This window comes from Helicoverpa zea, chromosome 1 (genome assembly GCF_022581195.2).
Source record: "Helicoverpa zea isolate HzStark_Cry1AcR chromosome 1, ilHelZeax1.1, whole genome shotgun sequence".
Lineage (NCBI taxonomy): Eukaryota > Metazoa > Arthropoda > Insecta > Lepidoptera > Noctuidae > Helicoverpa > Helicoverpa zea.
This window is the reverse complement of record NC_061452.1, coordinates 5,752,708-5,773,626: the sequence shown is the minus strand read 5'-3', so window position 1 is coordinate 5,773,626 and position 20,919 is coordinate 5,752,708. Positions and strand designations below refer to the sequence as shown.

The following is a 20,919-nucleotide window of genomic DNA, read 5'->3' as shown; positions in this document are numbered from 1 at the left end:
TGTCAATCTCCAGTAAGCTGAACAGTAGATAGGTTACTGAAATCCAGAGTTGTTAGGCTTCTATCTGTGTAGGTATGTGTTTTAATTCTCCGAAGTAATGTTTCACTTTATGAGGTATGGCTGATGTAATGTGGTGTAGCTGTGCGTGATTTTGGATCCCTAAGTTAGTTTAGATTCTAAAGGGTAGGGTATTTAACGGTTCAGTTATAAACGGTTTGAGAATGTTGGTCTAACTAGTCTAGATGGGCCTTGTTTGCCTTAAAAGTTGAAGAGTATGGAAGTTGGTGTTAGTATTACTTACGCTTTTTCCATTTTTTATTCCTTTTTTTTACTGCTTCTTCCAAATACAATTTTATCCTCTTTGGGACAGCAAGTATGACAATGAAACGTCTCATTGCTTATTTTAGCTCCTTATTTATAACCGCCTAATTCTTATTGGTATTGATCATTATACCATACGTCCCCTCATCGACCATAGTCTATGGCGTCGTCCTTATTGGCAGCGATCGCACGATGGCGCGATGCGTTTTTCATCTCACGATCTCACTATCTCACTTGCGAGGTTCAAATAGGACACTCTGATGAAATCTGTATGTTTGAACTCATCGAACGACGAGAACGCATCGTGTCATCGTACAATCGCTGTCAATTAGGACGACGTCTTAGATGAAAAACGCATCGCGCCATCGCGCGATGCGTTCTCGTCGTGCGATGAGTTCAAACATACAGATTTCATCAGAGTGTCCTATTTGAACCTCGCAAGTTCGTGCGAGCACATGAAATGCTTAATATTGATCGTGCGATGCGTTTGATCGTGCGACCATGTAATCAAAGCAACAGATCTCTTTTGAGTGTCCTAATTGGTTACATACGTACGCGATGCGTCGACGCGCGAGGGGCGCGGAACGAAAGGGGCAAGGGCCAACACCAGTGACATACAGTAGGTACTCGGCTCGCTCGCGGCCGGACGCCATTTTTTGTGTTTTCATTCTTCGTGTAAAGCGTTTGGCTATTCTGTTACACACAAGATGACATTCGAAGAAGATTTAATTAACCAAGTAGGTACGTTTACATCCTATTGTTTGGAATAAACAGAGTGAGGACTATAAAAACAGGTTGAAAAGTGAAAGAGCATGGGATATAATTGCGAGGAACGTAAATTTTAAAGCAATATTGCCCGACAGCAAAAACTGTGCATCTCTATAAAGAGCCATTTGAAAGTGGCGTAAGCGCGACGGAGCGACGGCATCGCACGATAGACATCGCGCGATCTATTAGGACACCTGTTAGGTCATCGTGCGATCACTTTGATCGTGCGATGAAAAACGCATCGTGCCATCGCGCGATCGCTGCCAATTAGGACGACGCCTATGTGTTACAAAGATCTAGCTATCAGCATCGGATTAGTTATAACTCTGTTTGTGTGAATTACACAAATGAAGTTATCATGCTGAAATTCGGAAATGCTAAAAAGTATAGAATAAAGTACCTAAACAATTTTTTCTAATGATATTGCGTAGATACTTACATACATTGTGCCTACTATGTTTGTCATAATTAATAGTAGTATGTTAAAACAGTAATTACCAAGTGATTAAGTTTGTAACCTTATTGAATGTTTCCATCGTTACTGTTGTTCATTAATTTACGTTGGCGGTAATGATTCATTCTCTACGTGAGCTTGTATTATTTTAAACCAATTGCTTTACTTTGTTTTCAGTTACATTGTAGTTAATAAATACGCAATTAACGTACACACTTTCATAATTTTATAGGAATCAAAGGTTCGTAAATTATGTTCTATTTTATGTATTTTCTTTTTTAATAGGTAAACATTGTGAATCAAATAGCTATTAATGAATTAACCCTTCACTTTAAAATATTTCAGTTTATATTATCACCCTTAAACTCAAGAAAAACAAATGCCACATTTTTATATAAGAACTGGGTACAAGTTTGATTAAGTTGGTTGTTTGCGAATGTTCTCAGATTTCTTTATTTTAAGACCACGGCGCAACAAACAAAATCTAATAAAGTTTAGTTCACAATGTAAGCACGGCTGCGATGTGGGGACTTTCTCTGGTGTATGTAAGTAGCTATATTCTATAAACAAATAAAAGTTTTCAAACAAATCACGATCAAACACAGTTCGTTACCGCACGTGTGTACCGAACTTAACAATTTCTATCAATAATACGACTCAATATTCAACAGCGGATATTTTGTTACACCTTTATTAGTTTCTCTGTTTAACTCGCAGGTACCTCGTATAAAAATATTCGCGACAATCACGTTCGGCTAATTTGGCTTCAGCGCACGTTTCACCTGAAATGTTTTATTGAGTAACACGCTCCCACGTTTCAGTTGCTTTCTGAAAAATCGCATCTCTCCGTTGGCCGACACGACCCAGAAATTCGGGATGTTCAGTGTAAAAGCAATTTGGAATGTCCCTATTTGGGAAGGCGTGAAATGTAGTACGTTTCAAGTTAATGCCTTGAAATCAATCTGAATTCAGGTATTTTGTAGTGGATGGAGCACCAACCTTTTTTTTTGCTGAACTTGCTGTTTCTATCATTCTGAAGTTTTTATATTGGGAGGGCTTTGTAACTAGGTCGGACATTTCTACAATCTTAAAATGTTGACCAGTGTGTTTTCTAGTTTTATGTGAAGTAAATGTCTAGTGTAACAAATTAGACATTTACATCAATCATTTGAACTCTGTGCCCCTGTCTTTGTGAATCTGGAAGTTCACAGTTCTGTATAATATTATAAAGTTTATTGCAACGGCTTCATTAAATATGTTTCGTTAGTTTTTACCTAGATATTTAATTAAGTTACCTAATAGTTTAAATCTTTCACCGACATACAAGTTAAACAAAGGATAACAAGGCAAATTGATAGCAAAATGATAATTGATTAATCATTATTAAATTAAAGTAGGTATAAGTTTTATCTCAAGGAAAAAATACGAGGAATTCAATTCGTAAGGCTTAATAATTTACTCATTTTCCTGAAAATCCCTATGAGTAATAAAAAATCTTTAACTATTTACCGGCTATCAATAAGCAACAAGAGGAAATTGATTTATACGGTATAGGAAAACATGAATAAATAATTGAATAATAAACTTAAGCCCTCCAAGATTTGATTGTTCAATCGAAAGCCTTTTACGTTATTCAGACTCTGTAAAGCGAACACTTTAGCGAAGATTCTTATTCATGTGTTAGCCGACTAAATAAAGGAGGCCTCTATGTGTGTGTCGCTACTAGCGGAATGAGCGTTGTTGTTAAAAAGCCAGTTGGCTGGAAGCTGCGGTGCAGGAGCATACTCTCCCTTTAGCGAAAGCCGAGCTTACGCACACATTCAAAGCGCTCGCTAACACAGAATTCAGCCGACTAGTAGCAGGTCTGCACGCTTTGTGCGAAGCTTTCAGTAAGAGCGTGTAGTTTGCATGTGTGCGTGCGTCAGACGGGGAGTGTAGCAAGTGTTGTGTCAGTGAGAGTTGTTATCTGCTGGGAGCGTTATCACGGCGATGCGTATGGCGTATGTGCGTAACGACTGACGCCACGCCCCCCGACGTCTTCCCACGGCGGCGGCACTGTTAAGATGCGCGCGCATTCCTGTTCTAGCGTTAGGGCGAGATCACAGCCGTGCGTCGATCTGGACCTTTACAAATTCTATGACTGAGTTTTATTTATATTCCGAGTTTGATCTTAGTATGAAGGTTTTTGCCGCAAATTCAAAAGCATGTTAATTTACGAAATAAAAACTGATCAGCTTACTGCATTGCCTAATTATATTACGAAGTGAATGTGTATGTCTTGAGCGTTTAAAGTATACAAGTGTGATATGGGTATTTTTGGAGGTACTAGCATTTTTATAAAAAATGTCTAAAAAACAAATACCTATACACATATGAGTTCCCCCGACTAGTGGAATGAGTATCATATTCTACAAGGCAAGCCCCAAATGCTTATATCAACGATATTAGATTACGAGATATTATAGACGCGTTTTCGTGTAATAAAGAAGCCAACTCATAAAAACTAATGGTGCACCCTCAGCCAGTCGTAAATAGTCGTTTGTTCAGGAGATCGCGTGTGAGCGAGGCTTAACATCGTGTCGTTCGCGTGATGCGTTGGAAAAATCTGTAGCTAGAATCAGCAGCGCAGCGCCGCCGTTCGGTCGCCGAAACTAAACGTAGCTACGTCACGCGTGCGCCGAGCGCCATCTAGCGGCGCGCTGCCTCCGCCGCATCGCCTCACCTGCCTCGCGCGACATTTCTCCGTCGCGCTCGCACCAGTGGCACGTAGAAATAACCTCAAAACTCTCGCGTACCAACCAATCACCAAAATATTGCTCCTCGCAGTATTAATAACAGTGACTACAATCCGTAAGACGGCTAACAGTGTTATGAACGTGACGTAATCCTGTCACACTCCTGGATTTGCCCTGCAGTGTTGCTTCATAGTGATTTTGATAAAATCGAAAGTTTACAGGACGAATGTTCCTTTTGGTGGGCTGTCATCGGGCAGCCCCCAAATTTTGTGCCATAATGTGGTGGTTAATATTTTTATGTGTTGTAAACGTTAAAACGTTCGGTGTATTAGCATCGAATAGCAGTGGGACTATATCAGAATGTAAGTAGATATTTTTTTGATCATTGTTTAATAATTGATTGTTGTTTAATTGCATGAATGTAAATAGGAACCTGATAAAATTGTAGTGGTTTGATAATTGTTGTAGATATTAAGTCCAAGTAGAATTGAATAAAGTAAACAAAAATTGGTTCGGTATTTATGTAAATGTTGATCGCGCGATCTTTTTAACAGCTGGGAACACCTTGTCCGGCGCTCAGTGAATGCGTTAACTAGCTTATTCATAGTACAAACAGGTTTGTTACGTACGTACCTGGTGTAAACACGTGTGGTTTACTTTTTCTAGTGATTGTTTATGTTTTTACTGATACGGCAGATCATAGACGTGATAAGATAATGTCAGACTGTCACGCCACCACCTCTTCTACAGTAAATAAGATTATATAAACACGCTCTATGAATGGAAAGATCTTTTTCTTAAATGTACAATGTTGAATTTATTTTATAAAGATCTCCTACATTATGAAAAATAAACTAACTTTATTAGAACCTCCTTTGCTTTTATTGGGGTAGGTACTTAATAATAATTCTAAATAACTGAAAGATAAATCGAAGCACGATAAATATCTCACTTAAGTCAATTAAAGATATCTACTATCGTCTTTGTCATCAATGTGGCATCTATAGTCTACAGTAGGTATGAGGGATACCATCATGGAATTTTACAAAACTTACCTAAACCTAGAGGAGAACAAACTACGGAACGACTGACGAATTTTTATGCGTAGTTAACAGATGTGCCGTTTGTACTTATATAATACATACCCACATACCTATTACATGGCATGAAGCATGATAAACACCATAATGTAAGAATCATGATCAATTTTTACGGTAATCCTCCATTGTGTTAAGTAAAACGACACTAATATTGGTGTCAATTTTAACACCACACTGTTATATGCTTAATTAGATACCTTCACACCTGTGACTTCTAATTTCAAAGAAATACTCTTGTGTAAAATTAAAAGATTGGTGGAAAAATACTGCCGCGTACATAGACTATAAATAAAATTAAAGGAGACAGATACTTGTCTGAGGAGCTAGAAACAATCAACATTAATATGCTAATAGAAACTCAAAATACAACACTTGAAAAAACTGATCAAATGAAAAAACTCAACAAAGCCAGAATGCAATAAAATGACAAGTGTACAACAAAACAAATGTCAAAAACTCACGGTTGTATAACAAGAAATACATAAGAATGTTAAAATACCGATAAACTGGTTGATTACACTGGCCTGATACATAAAACAACTATTAAAATAGTCAACGCTTGTGTTGATGCAAACCATTCAAGGTCTTCTGCGGTTGTTGCGTCTCGATCTCGACTATAGTGTTTGTCATGTAGATCGTAATTAATACCGTTATCCTTAGAATGTTCACCACAGAAACGATAACATTCATAGCCGTAAGCATGAATGTGATACAATGATGTATCGCTGACGATCTCACATTCACAGATAGGTACTTGAGAGGCAAATGGAAACCTACCATCCACCCATAGTCGTAAATGCTAGCATTGCTAGCTATTGTCTTATAGCATCGGTTTACGATTTCTTACAACTTGTAAACAATATTTTGCCATGCACGTCATGCTCTGTATCATTTTGCTTGATATAGGGTATGCGTTTTGTAGAACTGTTGCCAAAATCTTAAAATAGATGGCATAAACAGATGAAAGTGGCCGAAGAAACTATGTTTTCCTGAATCGGTACAAAGTTCAATAGCTGTGGCGGAAAGCCAATATTCGGAACAACTATGTGACATTGTTTACTATTTTTTCAAACAAGTAACCTTCCCAGTAATAATGTACATATTTACGCCATCGTAGCGGTCGGCATGAGTGATAAAGAGCTGCAACCGCTAAATGGGTGGTCGAGCGAAAGTAGTTAGTTATACTGTCTCAATTTTGGCGCCCCACAGCACAGCTGACGCGACGACCATAAAAGTCCCGCTGATGAAAGAGCACAATCCCATTGTGATGGCTATAAAACGGGCTTTGTGCCTGGAGGAGGCGTCATTATATGAAAAATGAAAAACGAATCGCACTTGTCACATTCAGCTCGATTTTATTGGAGACAGAGCCTAAGATCTTAGAATTTGTCAATCGATAGAATATTGTTTGTGAAATGTATTCTTTTGGATGCTTCAGACGTTCAAGCAATTTGCACAACTGAGAAAGTCGATTTGGCACCATTATGATGTTATAAATCTTCCAGTCTTTGCAAAAATTTGTTTATTTTTATGCAGGCGTATGTGTCTGGATTGTTGCTTCTCTTCTGAAGCTTAAATGCGTCAAAGTCGATGGAGGTGTGTCGAGAACATCATTTGATTGGTTAATAAGCGCAATAAAATGTAACAATGCGACACTGGAGCGTAGTGAAATCAAGTTGCTATAGCATTGATTGTTGCAGTTACCCAAATAGAATCAAAATTAAAATATTCTAAAACTTTCGAGCAGAATATTCTCCCATTCATTACGAAAACAATCCAATTTCGGGGACCCATTCAATTTTTCAACAACGAGCTTTATTTGGACAGCAGATAAAATTGGGGTCAAGTACATCTGTACGGTACCAGCTGCAAAGCAAGAAGGGACAACTGCAGATTAGATAAGGACCCACTTTTTGCCTTTGAGTTTAATGAAGGGCGCACGATCTGCAAACGCTGCACGTTGACCCGAAGCTTTTGGGAACTATTTGTACGCGTACTTACTTGAAGGAAAGGGTCGGGCGTCTAATTTAACTCTTCGAAAAAGACTCCCGCAGTCCAGTTTGTGTAGACGTCCTATATTGTACAACATGGATACAAAGCTAACTACACTTTATTTTAGGATTTATTTAACTTGTACTGAACATTGGCATAACATTCGCCCCTTTGTTTGAAATACAGTTCAGCGCTTTGGGTAGTTTTGTTACCCGGAGCGTGTTATTAGTATTTTTGCAATTCAAACAAAATGAGAATTACTCTATCATCATTGCGTTGCAGTATATTTTATTAACTAGAATACAACCAAACTATTTGAAAACAAAAGCATTCTGACGTTGGACTTTTGTACAGTTTTGAAATTTTGTAATTATGTATTTGTATTCCTCAAATGGTACCTATACTATACAGGTGCTATTATATAATATATAATATATAATTATAAAAAGCTATTAGTAAATGTTTGATACATTGTTATGTGCTCATATTGCAATTTTTTCTAAATATTATGATTAGAATTTTCCGATATTGGATACTGATTACCTTGCTTTATTATTTTCTTTCATAACCGATATATCTAAAATCGCCTGAATAATTTAATTTGCCGACAAGAAAAGATGTATCTAAGCAAAGAAAAATGGTACAAAGCTTGTTTAAGACAGGTATTCTCTAGAGGACTTTGTAATGGATGAAGCAGACACCGGCTTGAACTCTTGGATTTTTTTATATTTGTGTAAGAATTTGGTTCATTACATCAGTGTTCGCGAGTGAAGAGGGAAGTAAGATTAAAATGTTTTTACGACTAATGTTCCTGACATTAGGTTTTGTTCAAGAATTAACAGTTACTCTTATCCGCTATATATAAAGCTAGATTTGTTTGTGTTTCTTCGTTTATTAAGGAAAATATTACCAGCTCTGTTAATTCACCGACACGAGGATACACGGCAACCATTTTCCTGCTTTCCAACTCTTGCACGTGCACGTACACACGTCTCAAAAATCACTTTGCCGCGTTATTCCTTACATTTCTGAGCTGGAGGGAAATTTACAGGGTAATAGCGAAATATAATTTTTTCCCCGTCCAATATAACCGCAACAGTGAGCTCGGAACCATCCATTACTTCGTGACGCGCGATGAGGGTCCCCAAATTGGTTATTTTAGCGACGACGCCGCGTACCCGGCGCTCTGGTCGGACAAATTCACCAGTGGGCTTCACACGAAGGGTGACAAAAATTCCCTTTCTGAAATAAATACTTCCTCACTGGAGGTTAATTAAAACAAGTCAATTTTTGCTAGCGATAGCTGATCAAGATTAAGTGCCCTAATTTTTAACGATGATAAATGAACATTTTGTTCGCTGACCTTAATTACTTTACAGGTGGGAGTAAGCAAGGAGTTGATATGATTAATAAGAAAAATAAAGTTTCCACTAATTAAATTGCAGACAGATTTCAAAAACATTAATTTATTTGCTTGTAAAAGCTGTTGTATGTTCGTCTTATCTAGCCAATTTAACATGTGGTACATTAATACTGTGTATTAATAATTATATAAGAGATTTCGAAGACACTAAGTGAACAACTTAAATACACACACAGTTGTAGCTGACTTAGTCTGGAGTCCAACTCTTCCATTAATTGCAGGCAAGTTGTGTCTGCAAGTTTCATTAAACATGTGTGCTGAGTAATTCTTGTTAGTGATTTGTTTTCGAAACTTATCTCAATTCTATAATTTTATGCTTTGTCTTGAATTTGCTGGGCTTTCTTTTATTTATTGGTTTGTGAATATTCTTTAACATGGTTGTCATTAATATGGTTTTAACCTACCTGCTTTAATGCACATTTCGAAATTATATTATTCTTTGAAATAAGGAACGTATAAACAATTTCATTGCTTTTCTTTTGTCTTGGCAATAAATCAATAACCAATGAACTGTCATTTCCGAATACGTTTGGGTTATTGATATTGTTGCTATCGCTTCTCTGGTGTTACATTCAATTGTTAATAATCATCGAATGTCCATGAAATAATATCGATCGTTGATTAAATGACACTGAAAAAAAAAAAACAAATATTATTTAAATAAAGGCGAAGGAAATTGTGGTACATATTTTGATGTCGAAAAATACCAACGGCAGTATTCAATATGATGGGAGACGAGTTATCGACATTTATCGGCAACAGTTATAACATCGGTTACAAGCCAAATGATTCAGAGAAAAACCCGTATTTTATACAAATTGGATTTCGTTTATTCGAGATAGATAAAGGTTTGAAGCTATTAAAGTTGAAGGTAAAATATAGAAACGCTGATATTATTTCATCTTTATATTTCCCTTTCTGACTCGTCGGATGTCAGCTGAAGTGGGTTTGAATTCCACTGCAATATCGTGTCAAACCCACTTCTACGAACTTCTATTATTTTTTCGTCGTTCCATTACTGACCACACGATAACCGCTCAATTAAGGGTCCGTGCCAAGTCCAATGCGACACTTAACGTTGACCTCGATTCTGTATTGGTCCATTGTCATTAAACCTCACTGCTGCCCTTTGCTATGTCGATGATACTCATAGACAATTCTATAGCAGGGGTTAGATCGAAACCCACATCGAATTTTGACAATCGAATTTAATCCCTTCATCTTCAAAAATAAGTTCGAATATTCGTTGAACACAGTAACAGTTGAAGCCATTTTACTCTTGGGCCAACCATTTGGTTCGAAGCATGTATTAATTGTGGGAGTCGGACGCTCAGTACATTTCCGATCAATGGTTTATTTTGTTGGACACAAACTGAGTGGTTGACATTCTAGAAAGTCCTAAGAGAATTTCGACTTTATTAGGAAATGTCGAGCATTTTCTCTTGGCTCCAATAGTATTATTGTCTCGTGGGCGTAGACTTTTCTAAAAATGTATTTTTAGTTCTGTTGACTCTTTATGAAATATTTGATTTTTACTGTAAATAGCTTCTAGTATGAAAATAACTTCGTTGAAAATCTCACAGCCATAGAAACTCCAATTCAACTTCTGAAAAACTCAATAAAATTGAACATCGTGCACGAAAAGACATTTTAGAGACAGTTTTAGAGTCCTCAAGAGCTTGTTGAAATTCGCGACTTTGTGAAAGGGCCGGGCGGGGCTCTGCCACAAAAGTTGTTGTTACAATGCTCGTGATGACTACATAAGGCCATAGTTAATAAAGTTTCGAACAAGTTATTCATAGTCACTAATGAGCCAACTCATACTAGATTTCTCTCGGCATGTTCTCAATTACGCCGATTCAATTGTAGCTCCGACGGCGGTAGGCGCTTTCATTATTTAATTGTCTTAGTTCAGCATTCCTTGAAATATGAATAATAATGATTCCATTTCAGAATTCCTAGTAGGTTGTCGCAAGCGTCAATTTACAAAGAATTCATTTTTAAGAATTATTTTAATATTTTACTGCTTCCATTATTTTTTGGAATTTCCTTGAACAGTAATCAGAATGAAACTGCGCTATGCAAATATTTCAGTCGTTCCACGTGTACATTTAAATAGTGAAACGTTCTACGAACTATTCATTAAAGTACTTTAAAACTGTGAAAATAGTGAAACATTTCAATGTAGAAGGGAGAAAATTGCATATGGAATGGTCGTAACAAGCGCTGAATCGTTTGGTAGTACGGAATGGTCCCCGGTCGCGGATAGTGGTGGAATGGAAAAAGTAATGCGCCTTACAGTTGCAGACACAATGATGATAACGTATACACATTGTGTTGAGCGAACACATATTGCAGCGTTATTGGGATCTGGATTGCGTGAGAATAGATAATGATGTGCATATTTCATTCATGGGTTCTCGTCATGTAAAAGAAGTAAATTATTATTAAATTGATTTATTTATTTGTTAATGGCAATTAAACTGCTATCACTGAGTCATGAAGTTTCGTTATTTTGACGCGTTATTATACTTTAGTCATTTCAGTTTATGAGATTCCTGTTTACATAGACCTATTAAATTCTAGGTATTATACTGAACTAATCAATCTTCGCAAGTAATAATTTCGTAGTGGAACTCGGTACAATAATATCGGCAATATACAGTCAGCGTTTCCTTTACTTCTTTTTCGAAACGCTATTCGCTAAGACCTGCCAGAAAAGATTCGATACTATTTTTTCCTTTTATAATTCTATCGGTAGGTGCTTGTTCTCATGTATAGTTAGTTGACTTCGCTACTTTTTCGTGGATTTTCATGAAATTTTGAGCAAGCCACTTCGCAAGGCGTGTCGGCGTATCTGGAGAAAAGTTTGCGCATTAGCGGAACCGGAAAAAGGGGATGAAAAAGTTGACGACAACTTCTACCGAAGACACTAAAATCGCGAGGCGTTTGCAAAAGTTACGCCCAAAGTTAATAGCAAAATGATTTGGTCGGTTTTAGGATATTTATTATAAGTATAGGCGTTAGGAGTTTACCAACAACTTTAACAACTGTCTTTTATCAAATCTTTCAGCGCGACTTCATCCTACAGTACCGGTAGGATGAAAACTTGGTTCTGGAACCATTCGAGTGAATTCTATTAAACGAAATAAATAGCATTATCAATCACCACCGCAATCGAAAGGATTATATTTCAGTCAAACTGAAAATGCAGACGTTCCGAAAATGAGCAACTAACGAGAATAGTTAAACGGACCTGTAATTTGCATACAGATTGGCTTTCAGGGATAAACGGTCCATTTGTATTCAAACGCAGGAACCCAGCTCAGTGGTCGAGGAGCATTTATCCAGTTTAGGATTTAAATCGACCACAGTATCATCTGCTTATCGATATCATGTACTCCTAAGCTCTCCCGTCACTACTAATGCACAATATTTTCCTTTCTATTTAACCTTATTTTGGCAGTGTGCCAGTTCCACTTTTTAAGCACCGAATTTGGCATGCAGTTGATTTTTCTAGGATTCGTATTAAAATTTATCGATTATACGGTAATGGAGGACTTTTATCTGGCTTTGGATTGTGCTATTGCTTGAAATAAAAAATGATTTTATGGATTATTGCTGACTTATAATATTTTTTTGCTGATAGTAAAAATATTGTTCTTGTAGTACCTATTCTGCTTTCTTATGCTTTGGTGCTACTTGCTCTTTGGTTGCATATATGCACGTTATTTCCGTAGAGAATTTCTAAAGGATTCTATATATTAACTAATATAATATTAATATATATTAACTAAGATAATTTCTATAGATTAACCTGCTCTGATGTCACCTAGACTTTGACAGAAGCACATGATAGACATAATGCTTCTGTTTGCGCGACCTCTGAATATAATCCTCTTACGGTACCCGAACTACCACTGGTTTCAATTTAATGGTATATTCTGACCTGGGTTTACTTACCAGTCTGTATTTAACATTACTAATGCTATTTATAACTAGAGCTTTTTTATAGAAGAAGAAAGAAGTAGTTTGAAGTCATCCTAAAGAATTAATGACTATTATTACACGGCCTATTCGTCGCGGTACAATACATAGTTGAGGTGAATGACATACTACAGGGCCGAGACTGTCGATGCTGACGGACAGGGGGAGCGCAAAAATAGACCAATCTGATGTACGTGACGTCATTCATACCCAATATAGGCATGGGCGGGCAACATTTAGATTTTGGCTGCAAAAGTTTTTTAAGTATCCATTTATCGAGTTCTTTTTCTCCACTATAATAACAATTCCCTTGACATTATGGTTGAAAATCGCCTGCATTTTGCGGTCACACAAAGCTTATCATTATCTTCCCCAACTATTATGGGGTTTGCTATCTGTAACTGTTACTCATAGGAAGGTATACGTATTTTGTAGACGCTTATAATTTATAGTAAGGAAAAGGTAGCACGGAGGGTATGGCAAGGGCTCGCAATTTGAAGCTACTAATGCGCTCGTTAAACCCTAAGGTTATCGTTGTACGTGTCTTCGATGAATCTTATGGCAGTCGGAAGTACATCCTAAGCACATAGAACGTGGCGAAGAATAAGTAGAAATGTACCTAGAAAATTGCAGAAAGAAAGAACCCTTCTTTTGTTTGAACATTCTTTTTTCTTTTTATATCTGTAGATACATCTATTATTTCTAAAGTATCCAACAATGCTATAAAATCAAAGTCTCGAGTTCTAAAAATAAAAACATCAATGGAATTGGGATGTATTTTTTCCCATAGGGTTACATATCTTTGATGAAAATAACACCGTTCATCGTCATTTATCCTTTTCTGCGAGTGGAAAGTGATATTCCTATCATATTGCAATAGTTCCCTCTAACCGAATTTCCGCAATTTGATCTATTTTAGGGGTTCGCTCAGTAACCATGGCAACTATTAGCCTCAGTAGACGACCATTTATAGCAGTACTTATGTAGTCTTATGTTATATTAATTTCTGCAATATTGAAGCTATAGGTACTGTTTCGCACATATTTTACTGTTTTAGAAGTAAATTGCTCTACCTATAACGTCACCCGTAGCTCTAGTGCACTAAACTTTTCAAAGTAGGGTATAGTAAGATAATTCCTTCTGAAGTTTAGACAGGAAAGCAAGTCATGCTTACCTACGTACCGCCGCCTAACTATACTTACCGCACCACGCCTCGCTTCTCTTTCAAAGTACTCACAATAACTACATACTTATATATTGTAATAATTTTCACTCAAGTATAATTTGATTAAACCCTACCAAGCAAATAATTAAGATCGCCCACCTCCTTGGTTCGTTTCTCAGTTTTTTAATTAAAATAATTTTGCTCGCTCGTGCAAATTCTGGGTTGGGAAGCAATGAAAATATTTCTTCAATGTTGCCAAATAATATCTCAAACTTTTTCGGAATAGTGGGTATTGTAATTAGCGTGGGCACAGTTTTGGAATTTTTGAAAGTGTTTAATAATAAAATACTTTCTTCGGCTTTAAGATTTTCTTTTTGTAAAACTTCCAATAGCCGTCGATGCGAGAATTGTTGGTGCCAACAAAATTGAGAGGTGCAAAGCAATGTGGAGTTTTAGAAAAAGTTCGCAATACAATCGGGGTTTTTAAATTCGTTGCCGGGAATCCCATCTGCTATTCACAGATTGGCTCTTTCAAACTGATGGTCTTGAAAAAATAAACTTAAAAACACAATTGTTAGAGTCCAAAAGGAAAGGGATAATTTAATGGACACTAGAAATAACAAGGGCCGAAGGGTTTAGACCTGAAATGGCGACAAACCCTTGTCTGAGCCGAGAGTCAAATCGAATAACAAATAAATGTATTAGTTCTAGTTGGGGTCACGAGTTTAGTAAATTCTAATTGGAATATTTCAATATATTCAATCGGTGGCACACAGGGTTGGTCTCTTAGTTAAGGCAATCGAGTTGATAATTTGGAGGTACACGATTACTAACGTGTAGCATTTAGTCAAATGAGTGAACTGAGTGAGATAAATTACCCTCTGCGCTTAGTTCATAGTGCTAACAGCTTGTTACAGGCCAATTATGACATTATGTGCGACATACAAATTGTAGTTAATTCGCATGTGATAAAAAGCATAAGTTGCATAGTTCATCGGAGCAAAAACTATATTTATAAAGCTGCAGAAGTTATTTAAGTAAATAAGGACAAGTATGACGGAAAACAAACATAATAAAAATATCAGTCAATAAATCGTATCAGCAAAGCAGATCACCTTCAATGTACAGTAAAGTTCACGTGAGTTATAAAAGCTACACCGCTCTCCTTGCGTAGTATTCACGCTCAGATTAATCAAACAAATTTAATGGAATGGTGGACAATCACTGTCGCTGTCACATCACGTAGATTGGGAGCTATTGGGCCGCAGGATTTCAGTCCCTAAAACAACTTCCAGTGACGGTAACCGTAATGTACAAATTTGCCGGGCCAGTCCCCCCAGGCTCGAGCGATTTGCTCTCAATGAGACAGACATGAGGGTTCTCCACACAGATTGGATGTCAGGGCGAGCGTGCCGCGCGTCACTACTCGCCACGGCCGGCTTTTAGTATAACAACCCTCCTAGAGTAATGAAATTAAATTAGTGTCCCTTTCAGACCACTTAGACTCCATGAATTATATTACCTATATCATTTAAATTAAACGAGTTTTCTCTTGTCAAGTTGATTCCCTGTCACGTTTTGTTGGCTGAGACAAATTGAAGAATTAAGGCGTTCTTACATTTATCTAACAGATTCTGGTAATGCAGTTTGAAAATAATTGTGAATTTCATTTTCAATTATACACAGAGAAAATGACGTAAAAACTCGCATTTGCGCTTCAGCCAAACGTGACTTTTAAACATTACATTACACGGTGGGGCTAAAGTCCAGTACGCTTTGAGACGTTTGGGTTCTTGACAAGTCTTAAAAACATTTATTAAAAAACATACAGTTGCTAGTGAGGTGAGAACTAAATTATAAGAATTGAAGAAAAAACATTGTCAACAGAAAATAGAGTTGCAATCATTTATGATGCACGGACTATTGATACTGAATGCGTTTAAATGAAGGTGTAGGCAATGCAAGTGTGCGCAAGCACATACAGTTTTAGCAACGCCGACTCTGGCAATGAGCCGGGAAAATGCAATATATCATGAAGCTTAGAGCTATTCTCCACGATATTAGTTTAAATTATATTTGTAAATACACAAAAAGAAAATATACCTACGTAATTAAGGTTACATTACAGAACTATGTTGCTGCCCGATTACAAATGGGTACATAACCGTCTCACATTCATATTATATCCTTTAAAATATTTATGATCCAATTAACCCAATGAATATTAGATAAAACAGACAATAAGTACTCTTCCTACCAACAAAATACAAAAAGTTAATCGCAAACAATGAACAAAGCGTAAAAAATACACCCATTTATCCCAAGAGGACCGTGCTCATATTAAAAGAGCCTTTTGTTTCACAAATATTTACACAGAATAATGCAATCTGCTCTGTTTCGCTATAAATCAATAGCACGTATGTAAATCATTGATTGCAATATTCCATGTACAGGGGATGGGATGGCTTCTCTCGAAAATGTTGGCGCATAAATCAAGTCGAGCGGACGGGAGATAGTCTCGCCGATTGTATTGACCGTCTGATTCCTTGCTTCCATTACATAATGGACTTATAAAGACTGTTAAGGATCATGGAAATGTACGTCCAATCGTACAGTAAGAGTATAGGCCCGGGTGAATTATGTGCCAAGTTTTGATAGGCCATTTTCCTCTATTGTGTGTTTATCTTTGAAATGTGTGTTGGGCGTGCCAGTGTTATGAATGAAAGTTTTTGTACGACACAGATAATTGAGATGTTAACAGAAATACTTACGGAGTTTATGAGCTGGGGGAGACACTTGATACCATAAAATACTGTGTCATTATATTTTGGTTACATACTTGTTTTGACCGACTTAGATATTTGTGGGTCGTGAATCAGAATCATAATCTGGATTAGTCAGAAAATAATTTTGTGATATTCCATTAATTTGCAATCTTATCTAGTTAGCTATTTGTGTGATTATGATTCAATTGAAAATAAATCACAATAATGTATCATAGCTGCGATCAATGAAAGATTAGCTTAATCACTATTATTGATAAAAATTGCGGTATAAGTGAAGTAATTTCGACGTAGGTATAATAAATTATGGCGTGACTGATATCAGTTGCTTCGTCATATTAGCATTATACGTTATCTTATCATTAGTATTGAACGTTTTGTTGTTTTCGTTCGAACAGAGAAGACATTGTATTCTTTATTCAAAGATAGATTGAAGTTATGCACTGAATACTATCTCAACAGAGCAGTGTGGCTCAGTTATATATTTGAATAAAATTTATGGTTTCAGTATTAATCAAGATATTCGTAGTATATGTAGAAAAAAATATTTTTGATGAGAATTTATTTAGGTAATGTGACCCTGAAATTCTGGGAGAATAAAAGCGGCAAATGGTTATTGCGTTTTCCTTATAAACCGGATACCTTTATGTCCCTGTAGTTTATGTCAATAGTATGCTCAAAATAGTTCCTTTATGTGATGACGTAACAACCATCCTCTTCATATTTGAACAAAATACGAAGAGGAAGGATAAAATTATTGAAATAATACGAGTTAGAACAATAATAAAGCTACTTAATTAATAGTAACCCTATTCATCCCATTATGTTGATTGAATATGTTATTTTCCTTGAAAATATTTCCTGTAACTTTTTATTCAATTAATTATTCAGCATTGTTTCAATTATGTAGTCATAATTTCTGCGGTAGGAATATTGGTTCTCCTGCCGGGGCTGTGGTATTTTAAGGGTTCCAGTAGAAACATGGTGGGTTTTAGTCAGTGAAAGTCTGACGCCCACAGCGGGGGGTTTTAGATGATTTTCCACCAGAAAAAAAGTATATTGCTTTTCATATTTTTTATTTCTTACGTAATCAACTGATATTGTCTACTCCCCGCTTCTAAACAATCTTTTGTGTAGTTTTAATAGGCTTCGTGAGATTGCTTACGACTTTTACTTTTTTCATGCATCGTCGAGAAGAAATAGCTTTCAGGCAAAATAGGGAGGTTTTAATGACGTGGTCAAAGTAGGTAGTTAAATGAAACACTGTTATAAAACATTCAATGCATACTTATGCATGTATAGCCTTTGAAAATGAAGCAGGTTATAATAGTAAGGAGATTGTAGCTTCCATGAACTATCGGTACATGATATTCCAGTAGGTAACTGGAATATCATGTAGCTACTTGTTTTCATATTACGAATATATTCAATTATTCGATTTTCTTACATTTTATTTCAAAATGCCGTGATTGTGAATAGAGATGATATCAATTTTAATACGTAGTATTAAGTATATTCATTTAGATGTATTGCTTTAAACAGTTGACCCACTTTTGTACTATGTACTTCCTATAGTAGTTCATATAGCTGCTTGTCACTTATCTAAACAAAAAAAAAATACCCTATTTTTAATGTGGTAGATACAAACTATGCAGTATACCTGTACCAGTAAATATCACGTTAGGTGCATACCCGCACCTAGCTAATTAGAGTTCCGTGTTTGACGTGACGTCAGATGCAAATCCATACGCATTTAGTTAACGGAAGGGTGTTTGACACCCCAGCGCGGTGCGACGCATCTAGACGCAAATGTGAATTTATTCCATGAATAAAAACATTTTACTGTCCAAACAGGGCGATTCTCTGAAAGATATGCTTTAAGTTTTGACGTTGATGATATTTTGAGATTTGAATTTTTAGATCTGTGCGTCTACAAAAAGCTTGTTGACTATCAATATTCACGATCTTTATATATTTTATTTATTATAGAAAAATATACAATAGCTACTATACAATATACCCTATAAACTACTTTAAACTAATCTATAATCTCAAAAACTTTATGTTTACCTGTGGATAGCGTTGTGGTTTACATGGTGGTTATGATCACAACAATTGTTATATTAGTTTTAAGATTATAATGCAACTGTTTGCTGTTCCTTAAAAAAAAACTACAAATACTTTCAAATTATAACTGCACTAGGACCAGGGTTACTTTGTATTAAATTTTCATGGCATACATCTTAGGTTAGAATGTACTAGGGCTTCAGAATATTTTTTGAGAAGAAATACGTGAATTAAATGGAGTGTTATTTGTTTGTTACAGCAATATGTTCTTTGAAGCAGTTCCAGTGCAACAATGGCAAGTGCATACCCAGCATGTGGGTGTGTGACCTGGAGAAGGACTGCGAAGACAACTCCGATGAAGAAATTGAAGAATGCAAAAAAGGTTAGTGGCATATCTTTACACACTACAAAATTTTACTCGGCCGACAGTTTTGCTGGAAATGGAAATGAATTGGAAATGAAACATAACAACGCTCAGATATTTAGCCAGTATCAGACCTGTCAAAAAATTTTCATTGAATTCGCGACTTTCCGAAAAAAAAAAAAAATTTTCTGACTATCGGGCAGACCGACTGTCTAGTCTGCAGTGTATGGATACTCTTATAATTGTGATGAATTCTGGTGGTAATTTGTTGAAATCTGTCGCGGTTTCTAGCCTATTCCAGAATCTACAACCAAAAATAGTTTCGCAATTCGGATGTTTTTAGAAACACCAACTTTTAGAGCGACGATTTTTAGACCAATTTTTCGAGCGTTTCAGCAAAGTAAATTTATTTTCCTCTCTACAGTTTTTTGGAGGCTGGTTGTATTTTTTAGATCAATAAAATTCCACTAGTATCCCGTATGTGTATCACTTGGTAAATAAATATAAGTCACTGTAGGTTAGGCTTAAGTTTTGAAACGTTCACGTCCCTTCACAGTTCTCTAAATAAATTAATTTAAATGCAAAAACAAATAATCATGATTATTCTTATCACGACATTTCTGACGATGAACGTCATTGAAGACAATATGAAAAAAATAATTCTGTGTTTTCCTTCATTGAACGTTAAAGCAATACAATGTTCGTATTTTAACTCCAACTTGCGATATTTATAGACATAAAAAAGAATGAATGCGTCATTGTTTTAAACGCTTTAATTATGGCCCGTTTGCGTGACAATTCATTCAGTAATAACAAACTGTAAACAACTGGTATTTTATGGTTTATTTATAGTAATTAACAAACGAGATCGTGTCTAATTTTGCTAGCCTCCACTGCGTTCTTGTCAGAAAAATCTTCGAGCATGTAAAAGCTAAGCCATAATTACTGTTTCTACCAAAAAATATAAATAAAGTGCATGCCCATTGTAAGTATATAGTTTCTGTTTAATAAATGCTGTCACTACGTAAAAAACTCGAAGAATGATGTAAAAAAATTACAAGACCCACCCAAATGATTGAAGGTTATATAATTGAGGACAGATACCCATTTATAATTTAAAGACAGAGTACGTCAACGTATCGTCCGATATTGTCCTCACTTGGGCACGACAAAGGCATCTTGTATTGACGGCCTATTAATATTTATTGGGGAAATAGCTTCGGTAACTTGACGGCTTTCCCCTAATTTTAGATCAATTGGTCTCTCTCAATTTAATTTCCAGAAGCAATTTACGGCGATGGTAGAATCAATACTTGGTCTTAACAGCTTTATGTGAGGGTCGCAAGTCGTGATGTAATTTAATTATTATTTAATTATTTACTGGTTTTAATTTAACATGTTCCGCACACAATGGAATGGGAATGCTTGGGAACAAACAAAGCTAGCGTATAAAGCAGGGCAATAAGTTTTACTGTAGGAATTACGGCTGAGCGTTACCTTAAGTCGCACAACTATTATTTAAACGCTTAATGTCAGTAATTTTTTCTCCTTTATTTCTCTATTTCCTTCATTTATTACACAAGTAGGTGTAATATTTTCTTATATGCTACCGATTTTTGCTTCTTCTATTTACCAAGGTTTTATCATTTCGATAAGATAAGGCGAATCTACGCCTGTTGATGTTTTCTGAATACCGAGATAGGTATTTATTTATGTCTGATTTCGCCAACAATCTCCGCTGATTTTGATTGAGTGTTATT

At 36.1% G+C, this 20,919-nt stretch overlaps 1 protein-coding gene across 3 annotated transcripts in view; it reads left to right on the top strand.

Annotated features, from left to right (window-relative positions):
* The first annotated feature begins 4,201 nt into the window (after positions 1-4,201).
* LOC124633096 (low-density lipoprotein receptor) overlaps positions 4,202-20,919 on the top strand; it is a 174,832-nt gene continuing 158,114 nt past the window's right edge. Inside the window, exons 1-2 of one of the 3 annotated variants that reach the window (XM_047168259.1) lie at positions 4,202-4,640; positions 19,055-19,177. In XM_047168259.1, the coding sequence (XP_047024215.1) occupies positions 4,505-4,640; positions 19,055-19,177 (259 nt within the window). In that variant the 5' untranslated portion in view covers positions 4,202-4,504. The remainder of the gene's footprint in view (positions 4,641-19,054; positions 19,178-20,919) is intronic. The other 2 variants (XM_047168240.1, XM_047168232.1) reach the window with 2 other exon arrangements.